This window comes from Canis lupus, chromosome X (genome assembly GCF_048164855.1).
Source record: "Canis lupus baileyi chromosome X, mCanLup2.hap1, whole genome shotgun sequence".
Taxonomy (NCBI): Eukaryota; Metazoa; Chordata; class Mammalia; order Carnivora; family Canidae; genus Canis; species Canis lupus.
Window position 1 is genome coordinate 76,856,189 of NC_132876.1, and position 21,699 is coordinate 76,877,887.

Below are 21,699 nucleotides of genomic sequence, written 5' to 3' on the forward strand. Positions count from 1 at the left end.
TATGTTGGCAAATTGAACTCCAAAAAAAAATTTTTTTTTAAAAGATCACCAAAACTAAGACACTTAACCTATTTTGGAAAAACTCTTAGTATATGTATTTCTGTGTATGTGTATACAAAATATTATGTCTGTGTGTTGAGTGATTGGAGAGGTGTGTATTTGGGGTTATGTGTCTGGGCATATGATTATCTGTAAATACATAAGACGTGTGTATATATAGAGAGTAAATATGTATATTGTACAAATGTAAAGGATTTCTATATTCATATGTGTTTTGGGTGAGGCGTTTCTTGGTCAATTTGTGTGTATAAAAAAAAGTGTGCAAAATACTTGAAAAAAGAAAAGTCACTCCAGCAGGGTAGATTAGAGGTGGAGCTAGAGTCTGAGATGCTGGGGGTACAAAGGAAGAGGAAAGGAAAACCTACAGTTACCAAGGATCCTAATTTGGAAACAGAAGGAGCAGACCAGGAGTTGATTCAGGACTGAGAGGCTGGTAGCCTAATATTTAGCAGGAAGGGGAGGCCTCTTTAACTACAGGAAACTGAAAGTCTACTCCTATACGGAAAGAGGGAGGAGACTGCGGCGGCGGCGGCAGCTGGTGGGAGCGCGATGTGGCAGAGGGGCCGCCGCCGACAGGGAGGCGGGGGGCCCGCGAAGCTCAGAGCTGGGGATACCGCCGCCATCCTCCTCGCCTACCCCGCCACCCTCCTAGACGCGCTCCCCGCCTACGGATCCTTCCCTCCCAGCCTGTGCAAACACCCGGCTCGTCTCCCGCTGATCCTCCTTCGACACAAGCTCACCGCGGAGGCAGCAGCTAGGTGTCCGATTCGGGCACGTGAGGCCCGGGATCCGGGGCGGTGGACACCAGGCAGGGCAAGGCCATTGGTGGGCTCCAGGATGGAGAAGGGGGATGGGATGGGCTCCTGCGGGAGATAAGGGGTGGGGGCAAGCGCCGGCTGAGGCTGGAGTGGGGGAGTGCGATGGGAAATAGGAAAGGAGGGTGGCGTTAGGAGCCAGGCAAGAAATTGAAGGTGAGCCTGGGGAAGCGAGGGCGCTGGATGCCAGGAAAGCGGGTAGACAAGGGGCGTATGGGCAGCAGGCTGGGGCGTCCACGACAGTGAGTGCGTGCGGGTCAAAGGCGGTGAAGGATAGGCGCTTTGCAGGGGATTGAGAGTGGGCGCCCGTGGCGGGTGATGGAGGCAGTGGGCTCTGAACAAGGAGGTAGCCTGCTGCCTCCTGCAGAGTTCCTAACCCCAGCCAGCACCACTGCCGCTGCCGCCCTTCCCCACAGCCTAAAGGAACCTAGGAGGGAGAGCACTTGGCAGGCACGCAGCCAGGATTTCCAGCACTGCTGCCAGGTCCATGGGGAAAATTTAGGTTCTGGCGCTGGGTACACAGACACGTCGCAGTTGGGAGAACTTCACCTTATATCATATTGAGTGTTTCTCTCTTGTCTTCTCTCCTCCCCCTGCAGGCATGAAGACCCCCAACGCACCAGAGGCCGAAGGGCAGCAAACCAGGGCAGCTGTGGGCCGGGCCACTGGGTCGGCAAACATGACGAAGAAAAAAGCCTCCCAAAAGAAACAGAGGGGCAGACCTTCCTCCCAGTCCCGCAGGAACATCGTGGGCTGCAGAATTTCACATGGATGGAAGGAAGGTGACGAGCCCATCACCCAGTGGAAAGGAACCGTTCTGGATCAGGTGCCTATAAATCCCTCTCTTTATCTGGTGAAATATGATGGAATTGACTGTGTCTATGGACTGGAACTTCACAGAGATGAAAGAGTTTTGTCTCTTAAAATTCTTTCCGACAGGGTGGCATCATCTCAAGTCAGTGATGCAAACCTTGCAAACACCATAATTGGTAAAGCTGTGGAACATATGTTTGAGGGTGAGCACGGTTCTAAGGATGAATGGAGGGGAATGGTCTTAGCCCAAGCACCTATCATGAAAGCCTGGTTTTATATTACCTATGAGAAAGATCCTGTCTTGTACATGTACCAGCTTCTAGATGATTACAAAGAAGGAGACCTCCGTATCATGCCAGAGTCCAGTGAGTCTCCTCCAGCAGAGAGGGAGCCAGGAGGAGTTGTAGATGGCCTCATAGGTAAACATGTGGAATATACCAAAGAAGATGGCTCCAAACGGATTGGCATGGTCATTCACCAAGTGGAAGCCAAACCCTCTGTGTATTTCATCAAGTTTGATGATGATTTCCATATCTATGTCTATGATTTGGTGAAAAAGTCCTAACTGTCAGGGTAAACCTTGCCACATTTGTGAAAACAAATGTATACTTTGTGGACATGCAAAATAATGTTGCTTTTCAGTGTATTGAAAGCTTAAGGGTCCCTGTTAATTCAACATCTTTGCCAGCGTAACTGTTGTTTTGTTCCAAAAAATACAAATTTATGTGGATATGACATGCTGCGTGTAAGGACTTTGTCATGTTGAAAAGATTGGGTGTGTTTGGTGGATGGGGCATGAAAGGAAGGGACAGCTGTAAATGCAGGCTGTGAATAAAGTTCAGCTAGTATCATAATCAGTCATCTAAAAATGGAATAGGACTTAGCCGGTCTGTCTAGAGAGGGGGGAGGAGAAGGAACTAGAGATGGGCCATGGGGAGAGGGAGTAGGGAAGGTGACTCCTTAAGGAAGAGGGGGGGCAGGGCCCAAAATGGAGAGGCTCTTCTGAGGGAGGGATGACCTAAGAGAGAGGCACCCAACTGAGAAGGGGTGGAGAATAACAGAGGGAGAATGAGATCTTGGGCTTCGAGGGCTTAGAGGAAAGCAGACAGAATACCTTGAGTGGAGAGGGACACAAAGAGAGAGGGCAAAGGATACTCAAAGGGAGGGTCTATGCGTGAGTAAGGAGACAGAAAGGGAGGAACACTGAGGAAGAAAGAATTCCAAGGAGAAAGACTGACAGAGGAAGTGAGAACACAGAAAAGGAGGTGTGGGGAGTGGGACCCGTGAGAAATGGGAAGGCCCAGGAAAAAGTTGGACTTCTGGCAGTATCCATATTTTCCTCCCTGGCTCTGTGCAGAAAGGATGTGACAGCTGTCAGAGAACCAAATGGAGTGAAAGTTCCCTAGAATGGCATTTTGACAGGGATGACTCAAGAGTTAAGCAGGGCCAACCGTATACCTAAAAGGCTTTTCTTACTTCAGGGAGCTCATGCCGCACCTGCTGAGTAGAGCCCCAAGCTCAGCCTAAACACTCTGACCTGACACCCCATGAGCAGGGGGCTGTGAGTAGCCTCCTCACTTTTCCCAGAGGACCCAGGTACAGTAAATCTTGGACCTGAAGGTCTTGGTTCATTTACCTTACACTGGATAAATAGTTCTTATGGAGACTGGGTCATGGGGCTGCTCAGGACTTAAGAGATGTGCCACCTTGCATTTGGAAAATATTTTATCCAAACAAATGGAACCTTGCTGAACACAGGTACAGGAGTCCCCTCGCTGTTCTTTCTCCTACTGGACTGTGCTTTGCCTCACTATAGAGGAGGGGCATCAGAGGATTGAGCCTAACGTTTCTCTCCAGGACATGGGGAGTACTAGGCAGTCCATGCTTCTTTCAGCAGCTGCCTGAAACCACAGGTGGCTCCACCCAGTGCTTCACTGAATGGAGGTCTGCTGCCTCCAGAAGCCCCATTCAGGCTATCCCCCCAACAAATCTGGCAGCTACCAACCCTTCACAGGTACATCCTGGCCAGTCCAGCACACAGAGAAGCTGTGATGGAAGTTTGTGCAACTCTGTTTCCAGGTGAGATGGATGGCATGGGGCAGTCGGCTAACTCCTTCAACTGTATGATGCCACCTAGAGGGACAGTCATTGGTGGGGAGAGGGTGCAATAACCCCAATAAAGTCCCTCAAAGATACGGTGCCCCAACACATGGGCCTAAGTCCTCTTTTTCTCCTCCTTGCCCTTACCCAGTCCTGCTGTGGAAGGTCCCTTCAAGACCCTCTCTGGTCTCCCCACTTCACACTTCACTAAAATATACCCCCGCCCTCAAAGGAAGAGTTAAGGTGACCCCACTGCCCAGGCTTCCCTAACTCCATACACAGTGGGGTGAGGAGGGTAGCTGTTGGCAGGGAGCTTTCAGAAGTCCCAAAAAAGGTGGTAATTCCAGTTCATTCTCTTCGCACAACATGGCCTGAAACTGTTTGCCTGAAGTATTACACAAGGCAAACCCACCTTGCAGGGATTCATTTTCTTTCTTTCATATACCAGAAAATTTAGTCTAGCAAAACACCTGCAGGCCACCCATGGGCCGATTTCAGCCAGCTGCCATGTTTTGTTTGATCCCGGTGCTTTTATTGTTTTCTATTTTAAAATCAGATACTTAAACACTTGGGAGATTTCACATTACAAAAATCCATATTTCTGGCCCACCTCAAACCAAACCAAACCAAACCAAACCAAACCGAGGATTAGGGCCCACATTCCAACAAGGATACAAGCAGCTGGGTCTGAGGAAGAGCTCAGCCCATTTTAGACTGAATGCTCTCTCAAACTAGCCTGTCCCCAGCTGGCCTGATTCACTCTAATACAATTCCCAGTTGTCCCCTGAAGGCATTTGCATTTGTAGCTTTGGGGCTAGACCCAGGGGAAACTGCCTAGCTCTACTTTTGGCTTAAGCTGACCCCATTTGCTTTTTGACTCATTTGCTTTATCTTTATCCCACAAATACTTACTTTAGGTGGGCTCTCTGCCAGGCAATCTTCAGGCACGGGTACTGGTGATATGGTAATGAACCAAATAAACAGATAAAACAATGGTGGAGCTTTAATTTTAGTGTGGGAGACAGACAGTAGCCAAGACACAGTAGGTGAAATGTAAAGTATTCTCAAAGGGATAAGTGTTAAGAAAGGAAAAATAAAGCAAATGATGTGGGATTGGAATTCTAGGTGGGAGGCTGAAATTGGATAGATAGAGTCCAGGGAGGGCCTCACTGAGACCATGGCTTTTGAGTAGTAAAGACCTGAAGGTAGAGAGAAGATGGGCCCTGTGGCTCTCCAGGGAAGGAGCATGCCAGGTAGAGGGACAGCAAGGCAAGAGTAAGCCTGACATGCTCAAGGAACACTGAGGATACCAGCATGGCTAGAGCCAAGTGAGCAAGGTATAGGCTATCAGGAAGTGAGTTCAGAGAGGTGATGGGGATCTGGCAGAAGCTGAGAGGTGGCTTAGAACCTTTCAAGTCTTAGAATGGAATTTGGTTTTTATGCTGAGTGTGATGGGGAGCCATTTGAGTATTTTGAGCATAGGCACGACATGATTTCCCTCATATTTTAACAGGAACACTCTTGCAACTCTGAAGGCTTGTCTGTTTGGACTTCAAAGAAGAACAAGGTAGGTCTTCTATGTCAAGGAAACAGAGTAGAGACATAGAAATAAATTTTCACATAGAAACTTGAATCATAACAGAGATGACATATCAGGTGAATGAGGAAAAAACATTTGAATCAACAAATGTTTCAGGGTTAATGTGTTTTCTGTTTGCCAATAAGTAAATTTTAATCTGGTTATTACATATTACCCTCAAATTTCAAATGGAAAATAATTAATACTTAAATTTAGAAAATATCATTTGTAAGAAAATATATTCTCCCCTGTAGAAGTGGGGAAAAAGTTTACTTAAAAGCAGAAATCCAGAGATATTGAAAAATTTGATAAATGTGATTTTATAAAGATATGAATTTTTCTAATTTCAAAAATCATTGTATACAAAATGGAAATAAAATAAGTTTAGGGCAAACTTTGATAGTTAAAATGAATCAATAAAATATATATAAAATGAGAATAAAACAAACAGTTCTTAGAGAACTTGGGAAAAATATTAACAAACATACCACAAAATAGGAGATCCTATGGTCAATCAACATGCTTTATTTTAATCTGCTTCCCATATTTTTTTCTTTTCCATAACATATGTTCTCTCCCAAAATTCTCTATAATCTCCTTAATTAATAAGGGTTTTTTGCCCTTGTCAGAATATAAGCTCTATAATGTGTGGTTTTCCTTCCTTTTTTTTTCATTTATATATCTCAAACAATTAAAATAGTATCTGGCATATAGTAGGTGCTTAGGAATTATTTCTTGACTTTGTTTCTCACCAGTAAACAATGAAATGGAAACTAAAATGATAAAGAATTTCATATGCATCAGATCAGCAATTTGTATGAAGTTTGAAAATATGTGTTGTTAACGAGATAAATAAGTGGGAGATCCTATACCCTGTTGGTGGGAATTCAGTTGGAGATAAGGTTGCCATTATCTAGTGGGTTTGAAGATGGCATATTTAGAGCAGTTTGTCCTTTTTTACTTTATAGGAAGACAATTCTGTATTGATCTCTCATGTTTCTGCACGTTTTGCAAGCAAGGCACTAAATCATTTTGGTTGTGTGTTACATTCCTTTGAAGGAAGTGTGAATAACAAATATGTTTGTAAGAGGGGATAGTATTTCTCTGTGTAGCAATGGTCAGGGATGCTTAACTGAAATCAAATAAATATTAATGTCTCCTTCCAGAGAAAAAACATTTAAAAAGGCATATTTACTACTCATTATAAATATTAGGTTAATTAAAATGGTTTCCTTTCCTCTAATGTAGTCTACTGTATACCCTGTTGTATGTGGGTCTCAGGAATGTAGAGTTAAATTGCTGATCCTCTTTTTTTTTGGTATATATTTTTTATTGGAGTTCGATATGCCAACAATAGCATAAACACCGAGTGCTCATCCCGTCAGGTGCCCCCCTCAGTGCCCATCACCCACTCACCCCAACCCCCCGCCCAGCTCCCTTTCCACCACCCCTTAGTCATTTCCCAGAGTTAGGAGTCTCTCATGTTCTGTCATCCTCTCTGATATTTCCCACTCATTTTTTCTCCTTTCCCCTTTATTCCTTTTCACTATTTTTTATATTCCCCAAATGAATGAGACCATATAAGGTTTGTCCTTCTCCAATTGACTTACTTCACTCAGCATAATATCCTCCAGTTCCATCCACGTCGAAGCAAATGGTGGGTATTTGTGGTTTCTAATGGCTGAGTAATATTCCATTGTATACATAAACCGCATCTCCTTTATCCATTCATCTTTCGATGGACACCGAGGCTCCTTTCACAGTTTGGCTAGTGTGGACATTGCTGCTAGAAACATCGGGGTGCAGGTGTCCCGGCGTTTCATTCCATCTGTATCTTTGGGGTAAATCCCCAGCAGTGCAATTGCTGGGTCTTAGGGCAGATCTATTTTTAACTCTTTGAGGAACCTCCACACAGTTTTCTGGATACATTTTGAAGCATAACCTGTATAATTTTTTTCTTAGAGAAGATACCTGTTTGAAGAGAAATAGAGGTGGGGTCCATGACAACACAAGATTACATATTTTCTGATACCCTTGAGTCAAATAACATCTCGAGAAACAATAAATGAAGCATTTGGGCTCTTACTGCCTCAGGTTGTGTGTATGATGCTGATGTAATGACCTCCTGGAGAATGAGAAACTGACCACAAAATCTTATGTAAATTTTTATTCTCAGCTTTACCTCCTTGCTAGTTCTTCTGTTGAAAACAAGTGAGAACTAAAGGATGCTATCATGGTAATGGGCAGCAGGTACCCAAACATTTTGTCATGGATTTAAAATAGCTAGTATAGGATTTAATAGATAGTATAGGATAATTGGCTGTTCAAAAGCAGGCAGGATTTAGACAGGTCTTGAACTAGTACTGTGTCTGAGTAATGGACAGAGACCTATACTTATATAGAATTATTCAAAGTTCATTGCCTAGGTCACATCTCATTCCCTATTTCACAGGCCCAAGTGATCTTGTCCTTTCTGAGTAGAAGTTTAAAATGGAGGTGGTATGGTATTAGTGATTTATTATTAGTGATGGGATCACACAGTCAGTCTTGTTTTTTTTTAATGTATTAATGTTAAAGAGATATGATCAGAGTCTCCCAACCCTTTCCCCTAGGTCATTATTGGAAACAATTGCAAAGTACCACTTTGGAATCCCAATAGTCTTCCTGTCTTAGAGATGACAATGCATTTCCTAATAACCCATTTCCTGTAATTATATTAGAGAAGTGATGCAATGTCCTGGTATGCCCATAAAGGTTATTCCTTCACTCTCATATTAAAATTGTGCCACAGCTCAACATAATGTTTTGGTTGATATTTCAGAATACTGATAAATAAAATCCTTTTTCTTTTTGTAAATTTGTAACCATTTGAGGACAAGCACAATAATTACACAAATGGAGGTTAAAGTATCTCCTTTATAATTGATAAAAGCTGGATGTTTAGCCATGAGGCCACAAGGACTTCCTCATACTTTACCTAGTCACAGGCAGAACTGGATAGCTGCGGCCTCTCTGATAGACAGGTGCCCATGGCCTGCAAAGCTTATTATGTGTTTGAGTATAAATTGGAGTACATCTTCTGCCTAAAAAAGATAAATCCAAGAGACAACTCAAAAGGTTTCTTACAGGGTATCCCTGGGTGGCTCAGCGATTTAGCGCCTGCCTTTGGCCCAGGGCGCGATCCTGGAGTCCCGGGATCGAGTCCCGCATTGGGCTCCCGGCATGGAGCCTGCTTCTCCCTCTGCCTCTCTCTCTCTCTCTCTCTCTCTCTCTCTCTCTCTGTCTATCATAAATAAATAAAAATAAATCTTTAAAAAAAAAGGTTTCTTACATGTCCAACTCCTAACAAACACCAATTAAAGAAGTCATTGGGAGATATGAGGCCAGGGGAATGAGGGTCCTATTTGACAACTATTATACATAGACTTGGTAGAAGAATGAAAATGAATTGTCTTTTTAAAAAAATGCTTATTGAAGTACATCACTGACACATTATATTAATTTCAGGTATACAAATTAGTAATTTGATATTTGTATATATTGTGAAATGATCACACATAGTTACAATTTTTTTCCTTGCGATGAGAACTTTTAAGATCTACTCTCTTAGCAATTTTTAGATATGCAATGCAATACACTGTGCATACTACATCCCCATAATTTATTTTATAATTGGAAGTTTGTAGATTTTGAACCCTTTCAAACATTTTGCCCACAATTTCTTATCTTTGTGCAGTTAACATATTGTACAACATGCTGAACATAATTTTCAATGGATTATAATTTACGGGAATAATATTTAAAATATTAAATATTTAAAAAACATAATCATGTTATTTGTTATATATTAATATAATTATATACTTGTTAATATATAACAATTTTTAATTATGGAGGCAATGCCCTTTTCCCTCCAACCTGCCAAAGCATCGGGTCATGTGTTTACTGTTTCTGCTTTCTGTTCTCTGTTCATTGTTGGTCCCTGGGGATTTTCCTGACACTCTTTAAAGCTCAGCAATATATTAAATAGGTGATCTGTCATATTTTAGCTATCATTTTAAAGTGATTTTAATGAAAAAGTATTTCTCTATCCACACTTCAATCTCTTTAAGTCAGGGGTTAATTAGGCACTCCTTTGGACAACCAGTGGCACAGTTCTTTCCCTTGGTGATGGAGATATGAGGATTATAGGGAAATCAAGAGAAGTCATACCCACATTTTAAGAGGGCTATTCTTCAATATCTGCTGTTGCTCCTTTAATGAATGAAATAGGCAGTTCACAGTTTATCTCAGAAGCCTCTCAAATTGATTTTAAAAACACATTAAATTTCTTATTATTTAATAATTTTAAAAATATTTAAAATATTTTATTTTATATTTTATTCATATATTTATATTATATATTTAGATAATATACTAATACATTTATAATGTATAAATATATAATTTATTATATAAAACATAAACATTTATTATATTATATAAATTCTATAATATATTAACATATAATTAGTTAACAATATAATAACATATATAATATAATATATGCATTATGTAATGCATTATTTTATTAATATAATTATTCTATAATTATATAATTATTAATACAATAATGCATGTATTATATTATATATAGTATATAATATGTAGAATAAGTATTATATATTAATAAGTATATAATTATATTAATATATAACAACATGATTATGTAGATATTATAGACTTATATAATTAATCCTATAATTATTAACATTATGTATTAATATTTTAGGTTTATTTAGGTTTATATTTATGTTTTCTTGGATATATATAATACATATTATATATAGTATATAATTCTACTAATACAAATATATTTGTATTTTAATATATTAATAGAAGGTAAGTCCTTACCCCTGATTAAATTGGGAGTAGGGAACTAAGGTCTCCTTGCCTTTCCTTCAATTCTCCAATTAATTGGCAGTGATCTTTTAAACATGTAAATGAAATTATATTTAAAACTTAAGACTCTCCAAAGGCTTCCTATTACAGTTGATATCCAATCCAATATTCTTGTTTTACCCTGCAATCCCTAGACCAGCATTCTCAACTAGAATGGTATTGCTTCCAAACAGAGAGAAAATTGATCCCTTGTATGGGAGGTGAAAAAAAATCTTACCTGTTACAATGGTTTGTGATCCTCCAAAGCTCAATTGTATCTGACAAACCTTAGTTTTAAAATTATTCTCAATGGTTTTCTTGGATATCCCACGGACAACACTGATGTTGAGTTCATGGAAGATATACGAAATGTATGCAGGACCAGTGTTATAAAACCATACTAAATAGGTGGCTGTGATTGGAGTCATATCATGAGAAGTGGCCTATATGCTTATTGGCTTCCTTGACTATCTTTACATTTTATCCTCCATGCCTTTGTGTGTAATGTGGGCTTTGAGAATTAAAACAGCATATATTTAATTCTACAAAAGTCCAACTCCTTTATGCCAAATGATGCAAAGAAAAAAAATGTCAGTAATATATATAAATAGCGGCTAGTTAAAACGTATTATCAATTATCAAGCCAAAGTTAAAAGTTGAGATGACTAAAAATTACTTTTAAAAAATTATTTTTTGTATATTTTTATTGGAGTTCTATTTGCCAACATATAGTAACAAAAATAAAACCATGTCAGGAAATATTAGTCCTTTTTGAATATATACAAGAACAAAAAACCCTAGCTGAAAGGCATAGTTTTCTTTTTTTTTTAAGAAAGGTAAAGCAAGTATCTGAAAATTGAGCCTGTAATACAATTGCTTTTTCCAACGGAATTATAGCATAATTACTGAAGGGCCTATATATTTTATACTGTTCTGTTAGGACTTTCTAATATTTTTTATCCTTGAGAGGATTTTACTACAATGAACTCAGAACAGGGGTCAGAGTTCACATATTTGACAAAAAAGTACAAAAGTAATAATATTAAATGGAAAATGCAACTACATTTCACAGAATAATGTAGTACCACCCTAAACAATTACTTTGGTTATGCTAATTCATCACCTAAGCCATCCAAGATTTGATTAGATAAATAATTCAGTAATGTACACTACAAAACTACCTACTTCCATGAAAAAGTGTTTATTTTTAGTTACAGGTTCATAGAATCTTTCGGATCTTTATATTCCCTAGCCTTTTTAGTAGAAGCAAAGTGAATAACATATCTATCCTGTCTAAAAATATGTAGTTGATTATATATATATATCAAGTAAAACGTACTTCAAAGAGCTTTTTGCCATCCACCAAAAAGAGGAAATGTCATTATAAGGAATTAGTTATATTTAAGTAAAAGCTTTCAGGAAAAATTTAAAATACTAATGATGAAAAAATTAAATACCTGTATTTCAACACTCAGTTTCTTTTCTAAAATGTCAATCTCTGTTTGCTGTCCTATATATATAAATTGGACTGGTTCAATTTGGACTATTTACGGTGGGAATTTTAAACTTAAGCTTGGGTAAAAAAAAAAAAAGGCTGTATCAATATTTGTCATGCCAGAAAATTTATGACTCAAACTTGTGGAGATTATTAAACTTCGGGCTGACAAAAAAATAGTTTTTGAATTATTTTGCTTCTGTTGGAAAAATAGTTTTCAAATTATTTTAAAAATATGGTGATAGTGATATGTATATAAATTTACAATTTGCATATGTGAATTTTATACATTGTAATTTTGTAGGTAAATAAATTCGATTGCAATCTCTCAACAAATAAGTTGAGTTAGACATTAGTAGCTTCCTAAGTTTTAACTTCTATCTTCAAATTTTACTTAATCTTATATCAAGCTTGCTGTTTTTGTGTATGTATTTTTATATATGATGGAGACACAAGGGCAGTCCGGGTGGCTCAGCGGTTTAGCGCCACCTTCAGCGTGATCCTGGAGACCCAGGATCGAGTCCCACGTGGGGCTCCCTACATGGAGCCTACTTTTTCCTCTGCCTGTGTCTCTGCCTCTCTCTCTCTCCATGTCTCTCAACAAAATCTTTAAAAAAATAAATAAATATATTTTTTTCTATCTCATAATTTGGAGTCAGAAGTAGGACTCCAGTATTATCAGCAGCAAATGATCAAAGGGCTCAGAGTATTCCCATTCCCCCTTTGTTATCTTCATTATGCTAGTTTTGCCCTCAAACTGGTTACAGAGATTCCAAGAGTTATATATAACAAACATTATATGGTCTCATTCATTTGAGGAATATAAAAAATAGTGAAAGGGAATAAAGGGGAAAGGAGAAAAATAAGTGGGAAATATCAGAAAGGCAGACAGAACATGAAAGACTCCTAACTCTGGGAAACGAACTAGGGGTGGTAGAAGGGGAGGTGGGTGGGGGGTGGGGGTGACTGGGTGACGGGCACTGAGGTGGGCACTGACGGGATGAGCACTGAGTGTTATGCTATATGTTGGCAAATTGAACACAAATAAAAAATAAATTTATTTAAAAAATGAAAGTAAAATAAATAAATAAATAAATAAATAAATAAATAACAGCATCCTAAAAAATAAAAGGAAACATCATTTCTTGTTTCTTAAGAGGAAAGACAATTTTTTCAGAGCACTGCAAAAGATATATTATTATATTTAATTGGCCAGGATTAGATCATATGCCAAATGCTAAATCAATCACTTGCAGGAAGACTATTACCATGATTAGCTTAGAGTAACTTTGGGATCACTAGGATAACAATCTCCCTTTTTTGCTTATCTTGACTCTGATCTCTGTGCTGCTTACATGATTAATAGAGCAACTTGATCTTCATATCCTCTCAGGTTCACTTATGCCCAATGGAAAAGATCATCTACCTCATATCCAGAAGACTGCAAAATACCATTGTGCCTCATTGTCTCTGACTAGGTTATGTGCCTACTCCTAAAACAATCACTCTAATGGTATTTCAGTGCTCTGGAAGTTTACACTTAAGTTGTTCCAAAGAGGAAAATGAAGGCACTATTACCAGAAGAACTGTGATTGGATGCTAGGCTGCAATTCCAAATGATATTGCAATTCAACACATTTTGCTGCTCAGAATTTATACGAACCCTTCTTGTCATATATACTCATTCAAAAAATGTCTCCACAAAAGTGTTCTTTCATCAATTACTGATGGAATGGGAATTGTTATCAGGTTTGGAAAATACCTTTGCAAGAGTAACTGCTATTTTAACTTCTAAGGCAATAGATTAGTTTGACTGTTTTTGAAGTTTAAATAAATTGTAAAGAAAACTGTGTGCCCTTTTGTTGTCTTCATTTCAACATACTTGTAAGATTTATTCATGTTGTTAAATGTGGTTGTAGTCTCATTGTATGAATATACCAAAACATATACAGTCTACTGCTGATGGACATTTGGGTGATTTCCAGCTTAGAGCTATTATACATGGTTGAACACATCTATTTTATAATAAACTATTGGTCTTTGGATTTTAGTGATAAGAACCAGTAAGTCAAGAAACATTCATTGAAGAAACAGAAACTGGATGAAATAGCAAAAACTAAAACTGCCAAGGCAACTGAAAACTAAGAATAGAGAAAATAATTACCCACCTAAGATATAGGGGAGAAGAGGTTCAAGAGAGAAACAGTGAGTTTGGTGAATGTTTTTCTCTTGGGGAAATTAATCCATTCTAGAAGGAACTGCTAAAAGGCTTAGAGCTCAGAAGACGTTATGACTACTTGTTGAAGCTAAGGATACAGAAATTGGAGCCCAGAGCCCTGGTAAGCCCCTTTCACTTTTGGTTGGGATGCCAGGCATAATATCCCAGGAGTAAAGGTTAATCAGAACTAAATAAACCCTTACATAAAGGAAAGTGTATCTGCAAATAGTTGTCCAAAAACATTGTATGAACTTTCATTTTCATCAGCACTACATGTGAAACTCTTTTTTCATGCTCAATGACATTAATATTTTAATGCTTTCTCATTGATTGTTGAGTCAAGATTCTTATTGATCCTATTCTCCCTTTTAGGAATTATTTTATTGTTTTAAGCTTATTCTGTTAACATGCAGCCCATCAAATGATTCAGCAACTATTCACTTGATTCAGTACCTATTAAATATTCATATTGTTCACCTCTCTCTGGTTTGTTCATTTGCTTTTTCTTGTGTTTTATTATTCTTCATTTTAAATTTTAACAAATAAACTTTGATATGGGAGTAAATTTAGTGTAAGTTTTCCCCAGATATTTAAAGAATTATTTCACATCTCTTAAAAAATACCCAATCTTTCTCCACTGAATTGTAAAACCATTACTTTCCTCATTTTTTGTAAAGTTATTTTTTTTCAAAGGTGTCCTTTTGGATAAATAGATCATATTACCAGTTATGGTGGAAACATTGTACTAGATGTAGAGTAATGAGAGAAAAGTTAACTGCGGTCACTGTAAAATTGAGTTTTATAGAATGATGACCAGACATATAATAGGTGATCAATAAATATTTCTCGAATAAACAAGAGAAATAATGGTTTCAAAAATATCTAATGTCTTGAGAGAATCCTTACTCCATATAGAAAAGAACAGGACAGGCAGCCCAAGTGGCTCAGTGGTTTAGTGCTGCCTTCAGCCCAGGGTGTGATCCTGGAGACCAGGGATCAAATCCCACATTGTTGGACTCCCTGCATGGAGCCTGCTTCTCCTTTTGCAGGTGTCTCTGCCTCTCTCTCTCTGTGTGTCTCTCATGAATAAATAAATTTTTAAAAATTTTTTTAAAAAGAACAGGACATGAAATTGCTTGTGGAAAATTATCCCAGTTTTGTAAAAGCCTAGAAAAATGACAAAAAGAAATAATGAGTATTAATATTTTTGCTGTGAGCCCTGGCCAATGGGAGCTGGAATGAATTGCATTTGATTATTTTTTTCATATCAAATTGCTGAAATTTACAGTGTTAACATCGTGCAAAAAATTCATTTGCAATATGGTAAAAGAAGAAAGAAAAAAGAAAAAAGGAAGAGAAAGAAAGAATGAAAAGAAAAAGAAAATTCTCTAAGAAGTAAATTCAGGAATAAGCAGTCAGAAAAAAAAAATTACAGAGGCCAGGTAAAGATGGCAGACTGAGAACTAACATATTTCTCTGTTCCCACGACATCCTTGTGAATTATTTAAAAAGCAGATCTATGTATAAAGAATAAGTACATAGGGGTCCTGGAACGAAGAAAACACTAAATCCTGGAAGAGGAAAACAAATGGGGCAAGGGGCACTGAGAGGGTGGAGTTGGTGGTGAGCACAGGAACTAAAAAGGACCAGAAACAGGGAGGGGAGAGAAGGGGTAATCAGGAAAGGGCGGGTAGCTAAGGGCTCCGGGACTCCTTTAGGAAACCGCCCGAAACCTGAGAACAAGTGCAACTCCCTAGCCAAAGGTAGTGGGCTTAAGAGTTGGGGGAGGGAAGTAACAAGCAGTCTTTGGCAGGAAGGGGAGGCCTCACTCCTGGCAGGAAGCTGCGCTACGGGAAGAGGGAGGAGACTGCGGCGACGGCGGCAGCTGGTGGGAGCCCGATGTGGCAGAGGGGCCGCCGCCGACAGGGAGGCGGGGGGCCCGCGAAGCTCAGAGCTGGGGATACCGCCGCCATCCTCCTCGCCTACCCCGCCACCCTCCTAGACGCGCTCCCCGCCTACGGATCCTTCCCTCCCAGCCTGTGCAAACACCCGGCTCGTCTCCCGCTGATCCTCCTTCGACACAAGCTCACCGCGGAGGCAGCAGCTAGGTGTCCGATTCGGGCACGTGAGGCCCGGGATCCGGGGCGGTGGACACCAGGCAGGGCAAGGCCATTGGTGGGCTCCAGGATGGAGAAGGGGGATGGGATGGGCTCCTGCGGGAGATAAGGGGTGGGGGCAAGCGCCGGCTGAGGCTGGAGTGGGGGAGTGCGATGGGAAATAGGAAAGGAGGGTGGCGTTAGGAGCCAGGCAAGAAATTGAAGGTGAGCCTGGGGAAGCGAGGGCGCTGGATGCCAGGAAAGCGGGTAGACAAGGGGCGTATGGGCAGCAGGCTGGGGCGTCCACGACAGTGAGTGCGTGCGGGTCAAAGGCGGTGAAGGATAGGCGCTTTGCAGGGGATTGAGAGTGGGCGCCCGTGGCGGGTGATGGAGGCAGTGGGCTCTGAACAAGGAGGTAGCCTGCTGCCTCCTGCAGAGTTCCTAACCCCAGCCAGCACCACTGCCGCTGCCGCCCTTCCCCACAGCCTAAAGGAACCTAGGAGGGAGAGCACTTGGCAGGCACGCAGCCAGGATTTCCAGCACTGCTGCCAGGTCCATGGGGAAAATTTAGGTTCTGGCGCTGGGTACACAGACACGTCGCAGTTGGGAGAACTTCACCTTATATCATATTGAGTGTTTCTCTCTTGTCTTCTCTCCTCCCCCTGCAGGCATGAAGACCCCCAACGCACCAGAGGCCGAAGGGCAGCAAACCAGGGCAGCTGTGGGCCGGGCCACTGGGTCGGCAAACATGACGAAGAAAAAAGCCTCCCAAAAGAAACAGAGGGGCAGACCTTCCTCCCAGTCCCGCAGGAACATCGTGGGCTGCAGAATTTCACATGGATGGAAGGAAGGTGACGAGCCCATCACCCAGTGGAAAGGAACCGTTCTGGATCAGGTGCCTATAAATCCCTCTCTTTATCTGGTGAAATATGATGGAATTGACTGTGTCTATGGACTGGAACTTCACAGAGATGAAAGAGTTTTGTCTCTTAAAATTCTTTCCGACAGGGTGGCATCATCTCAAGTCAGTGATGCAAACCTTGCAAACACCATAATTGGTAAAGCTGTGGAACATATGTTTGAGGGTGAGCACGGTTCTAAGGATGAATGGAGGGGAATGGTCTTAGCCCAAGCACCTATCATGAAAGCCTGGTTTTATATTACCTATGAGAAAGATCCTGTCTTGTACATGTACCAGCTTCTAGATGATTACAAAGAAGGAGACCTCCGTATCATGCCAGAGTCCAGTGAGTCTCCTCCAGCAGAGAGGGAGCCAGGAGGAGTTGTAGATGGCCTCATAGGTAAACATGTGGAATATACCAAAGAAGATGGCTCCAAACGGATTGGCATGGTCATTCACCAAGTGGAAGCCAAACCCTCTGTGTATTTCATCAAGTTTGATGATGATTTCCATATCTATGTCTATGATTTGGTGAAAAAGTCCTAACTGTCAGGGTAAACCTTGCCACATTTGTGAAAACAAATGTATACTTTGTGGACATGCAAAATAATGTTGCTTTTCAGTGTATTGAAAGCTTAAGGGTCCCTGTTAATTCAACATCTTTGCCAGCGTAACTGTTGTTTTGTTCCAAAAAATACAAATTTATGTGGATATGACATGCTGCGTGTAAGGACTTTGTCATGTTGAAAAGATTGGGTGTGTTTGGTGGATGGGGCATGAAAGGAAGGGACAGCTGTAAATGCAGGCTGTGAATAAAGTTCAGCTAGTATCATAATCAGTCATCTAAAAATGGAATAGGACTTAGCCGGTCTGTCTAGAGAGGGGGGAGGAGAAGGAACTAGAGATGGGCCATGGGGAGAGGGAGTAGGGAAGGTGACTCCTTAAGGAAGAGGGGGGGCAGGGCCCAAAATGGAGAGGCTCTTCTGAGGGAGGGATGACCTAAGAGAGAGGCACCCAACTGAGAAGGGGTGGAGAATAACAGAGGGAGAATGAGATCTTGGGCTTCGAGGGCTTAGAGGAAAGCAGACAGAATACCTTGAGTGGAGAGGGACACAAAGAGAGAGGGCAAAGGATACTCAAAGGGAGGGTCTATGCGTGAGTAAGGAGACAGAAAGGGAGGAACACTGAGGAAGAAAGAATTCCAAGGAGAAAGACTGACAGAGGAAGTGAGAACACAGAAAAGGAGGTGTGGGGAGTGGGACCCGTGAGAAATGGGAAGGCCCAGGAAAAAGTTGGACTTCTGGCAGTATCCATATTTTCCTCCCTGGCTCTGTGCAGAAAGGATGTGACAGCTGTCAGAGAACCAAATGGAGTGAAAGTTCCCTAGAATGGCATTTTGACAGGGATGACTCAAGAGTTAAGCAGGGCCAACCGTATACCTAAAAGGCTTTTCTTACTTCAGGGAGCTCATGCCGCACCTGCTGAGTAGAGCCCCAAGCTCAGCCTAAACACTCTGACCTGACACCCCATGAGCAGGGGGCTGTGAGTAGCCTCCTCACTTTTCCCAGAGGACCCAGGTACAGTAAATCTTGGACCTGAAGGTCTTGGTTCATTTACCTTACACTGGATAAATAGTTCTTATGGAGACTGGGTCATGGGGCTGCTCAGGACTTAAGAGATGTGCCACCTTGCATTTGGAAAATATTTTATCCAAACAAATGGAACCTTGCTGAACACAGGTACAGGAGTCCCCTCGCTGTTCTTTCTCCTACTGGACTGTGCTTTGCCTCACTATAGAGGAGGGGCATCAGAGGATTGAGCCTAACGTTTCTCTCCAGGACATGGGGAGTACTAGGCAGTCCATGCTTCTTTCAGCAGCTGCCTGAAACCACAGGTGGCTCCACCCAGTGCTTCACTGAATGGAGGTCTGCTGCCTCCAGAAGCCCCATTCAGGCTATCCCCCCAACAAATCTGGCAGCTACCAACCCTTCACAGGTACATCCTGGCCAGTCCAGCACACAGAGAAGCTGTGATGGAAGTTTGTGCAACTCTGTTTCCAGGTGAGATGGATGGCATGGGGCAGTCGGCTAACTCCTTCAACTGTATGATGCCACCTAGAGGGACAGTCATTGGTGGGGAGAGGGTGCAATAACCCCAATAAAGTCCCTCAAAGATACGGTGCCCCAACACATGGGCCTAAGTCCTCTTTTTCTCCTCCTTGCCCTTACCCAGTCCTGCTGTGGAAGGTCCCTTCAAGACCCTCTCTGGTCTCCCCACTTCACACTTCACTAAAATATACCCCCGCCCTCAAAGGAAGAGTTAAGGTGACCCCACTGCCCAGGCTTCCCTAACTCCATACACAGTGGGGTGAGGAGGGTAGCTGTTGGCAGGGAGCTTTCAGAAGTCCCAAAAAAGGTGGTAATTCCAGTTCATTCTCTTCGCACAACATGGCCTGAAACTGTTTGCCTGAAGTATTACACAAGGCAAACCCACCTTGCAGGGATTCATTTTCTTTCTTTCATATACCAGAAAATTTAGTCTAGCAAAACACCTGCAGGCCACCCATGGGCCGATTTCAGCCAGCTGCCATGTTTTGTTTGATCCCGGTGCTTTTATTGTTTTCTATTTTAAAATCAGATACTTAAACACTTGGGAGATTTCACATTACAAAAATCCATATTTCTGGCCCACCTCAAACCAAACCAAACCAAACCAAACCAAACCAAACCGAGGATTAGGGCCCACATTCCAACAAGGATACAAGCAGCTGGGTCTGAGGAAGAGCTCAGCCCATTTTAGACTGAATGCTCTCTCAAACTAGCCTGTCCCCAGCTGGCCTGATTCACTCTAATACAATTCCCAGTTGTCCCCTGAAGGCATTTGCATTTGTAGCTTTGGGGCTAGACCCAGGGGAAACTGCCTAGCTCTACTTTTGGCTTAAGCTGACCCCATTTGCTTTTTGACTCATTTGCTTTATCTTTATCCCACAAATACTTACTTTAGGTGGGCTCTCTGCCAGGCAATCTTCAGGCACGGGTACTGGTGATATGGTAATGAACCAAATAAACAGATAAAACAATGGTGGAGCTTTAATTTTAGTGTGGGAGACAGACAGTAGCCAAGACACAGTAGGTGAAATGTAAAGTATTCTCAAAGGGATAAGTGTTAAGAAAGGAAAAATAAAGCAAATGATGTGGGATTGGAATTCTAGGTGGGAGGCTGAAATTGGATAGATAGAGTCCAGGGAGGGCCTCACTGAGACCATGGCTTTTGAGTAGTAAAGACCTGAAGGTAGAGAGAAGATGGGCCCTGTGGCTCTCCAGGGAAGGAGCATGCCAGGTAGAGGGACAGCAAGGCAAGAGTAAGCCTGACATGCTCAAGGAACACTGAGGATACCAGCATGGCTAGAGCCAAGTGAGCAAGGTATAGGCTATCAGGAAGTGAGTTCAGAGAGGTGATGGGGATCTGGCAGAAGCTGAGAGGTAGCTTAGAACCTTTCAAGTCTTAGAATGGAATTTGGTTTTTATGCTGAGTGTGATGGGGAGCCATTTGAGTATTTTGAGCATAGGCACGACATGATTTCCCTCATATTTTAACAGGAACACTCTTGCAACTCTGAAGGCTTGTCTGTTTGGACTTCAAAGAAGAACAAGGTAGGTCTTCTATGTCAAGGAAACAGAGTAGAGACATAGAAATAAATTTTCACATAGAAACTTGAATCATAACAGAGATGACATATCAGGTGAATGAGGAAAAAACATTTGAATCAACAAATGTTTCAGGGTTAATGTGTTTTCTGTTTGCCAATAAGTAAATTTTAATCTGGTTATTACATATTACCCTCAAATTTCAAATGGAAAATAATTAATACTTAAATTTAGAAAATATCATTTGTAAGAAAATATATTCTCCCCTGTAGAAGTGGGGAAAAAGTTTACTTAAAAGCAGAAATCCAGAGATATTGAAAAATTTGATAAATGTGATTTTATAAAGATATGAATTTTTCTAATTTCAAAAATCATTGTATACAAAATGGAAATAAAATAAGTTTAGGGCAAACTTTGATAGTTAAAATGAATCAATAAAATATATATAAAATGAGAATAAAACAAACAGTTCTTAGAGAACTTGGGAAAAATATTAACAAACATACCACAAAATAGGAGATCCTATGGTCAATCAACATGCTTTATTTTAATCTGCTTCCCATATTTTTTTCTTTTCCATAACATATGTTCTCTCCCAAAATTCTCTATAATCTCCTTAATTAATAAGGGTTTTTTGCCCTTGTCAGAATATAAGCTCTATAATGTGTGGTTTTCCTTCCTTTTTTTTTCATTTATATATCTCAAACAATTAAAATAGTATCTGGCATATAGTAGGTGCTTAGGAATTATTTCTTGACTTTGTTTCTCACCAGTAAACAATGAAATGGAAACTAAAATGATAAAGAATTTCATATGCATCAGATCAGCAATTTGTATGAAGTTTGAAAATATGTGTTGTTAACGAGATAAATAAGTGGGAGATCCTATACCCTGTTGGTGGGAATTCAGTTGGAGATAAGGTTGCCATTATCTAGTGGGTTTGAAGATGGCATATTTAGAGCAGTTTGTCCTTTTTTACTTTATAGGAAGACAATTCTGTATTGATCTCTCATGTTTCTGCACGTTTTGCAAGCAAGGCACTAAATCATTTTGGT

At 40.8% G+C, this 21,699-nt stretch overlaps 2 protein-coding genes across 13 annotated transcripts; both read left to right on the top strand.

The window, feature by feature from the left end:
* The first annotated feature begins 449 nt into the window (after positions 1–449).
* SPIN2B (spindlin family member 2B) lies at positions 450–14,482 on the top strand. Of its 7 annotated transcripts, XM_072817456.1 has the most exons (5): positions 450–868; positions 1,475–1,701; positions 3,703–3,767; positions 5,302–5,355; positions 13,176–14,482. In XM_072817456.1, exons 1-5 carry the CDS (start codon positions 610–612, stop codon positions 13,258–13,260), a joined length of 690 nt encoding a protein of 229 aa, XP_072673557.1. In that variant the 5' UTR covers positions 450–609; the 3' UTR covers positions 13,261–14,482. The 7 variants fall into 7 exon arrangements, with proteins under 7 accessions (XP_072673557.1, XP_072673550.1, XP_072673551.1 ...); XM_072817449.1 differs by lacking the exons at positions 3,703–3,767; positions 5,302–5,355; positions 13,176–14,482 and having other exon boundaries at positions 544–868; positions 1,475–2,423; XM_072817450.1 differs by lacking the exons at positions 3,703–3,767; positions 5,302–5,355; positions 13,176–14,482 and having other exon boundaries at positions 568–885; positions 1,475–2,423.
* Positions 14,483–15,837: 1,355 nt separating this feature from the next.
* LOC140628259 (spindlin-2) lies at positions 15,838–17,713 on the top strand. Of its 6 annotated transcripts, none has more exons than XM_072817457.1 (2): positions 15,838–16,158; positions 16,765–17,713. In XM_072817457.1, exons 1-2 carry the CDS (start codon positions 15,900–15,902, stop codon positions 17,541–17,543), a joined length of 1,038 nt encoding a protein of 345 aa, XP_072673558.1. In that variant the 5' UTR covers positions 15,838–15,899; the 3' UTR covers positions 17,544–17,713. The 6 variants fall into 6 exon arrangements, with proteins under 6 accessions (XP_072673558.1, XP_072673559.1, XP_072673562.1 ...); XM_072817458.1 differs by having other exon boundaries at positions 15,844–16,175; XM_072817461.1 differs by having other exon boundaries at positions 15,846–16,108.
* Positions 17,714–21,699: the final 3,986 nt, after the last annotated feature.

Bases quoted from the DNA above. Each gene is read 5' to 3' on its own strand.
- LOC140628259 (XM_072817457.1), top strand. From the start codon at position 15,900: ATGTGGCAGAGGGGCCGCCGCCGACAGGGAGGCGGGGGGCCCGCGAAG. The intron at 16,159-16,764 runs GCAGGGCAAGGC...CTCCCCCTGCAG, and splicing joins TCCGGGGCGGTGGACACCAG to GCATGAAGACCCCCAACGCA.
- SPIN2B (XM_072817449.1), top strand. From the start codon at position 610: ATGTGGCAGAGGGGCCGCCGCCGACAGGGAGGCGGGGGGCCCGCGAAG. The intron at 869-1,474 runs GCAGGGCAAGGC...CTCCCCCTGCAG, and splicing joins TCCGGGGCGGTGGACACCAG to GCATGAAGACCCCCAACGCA.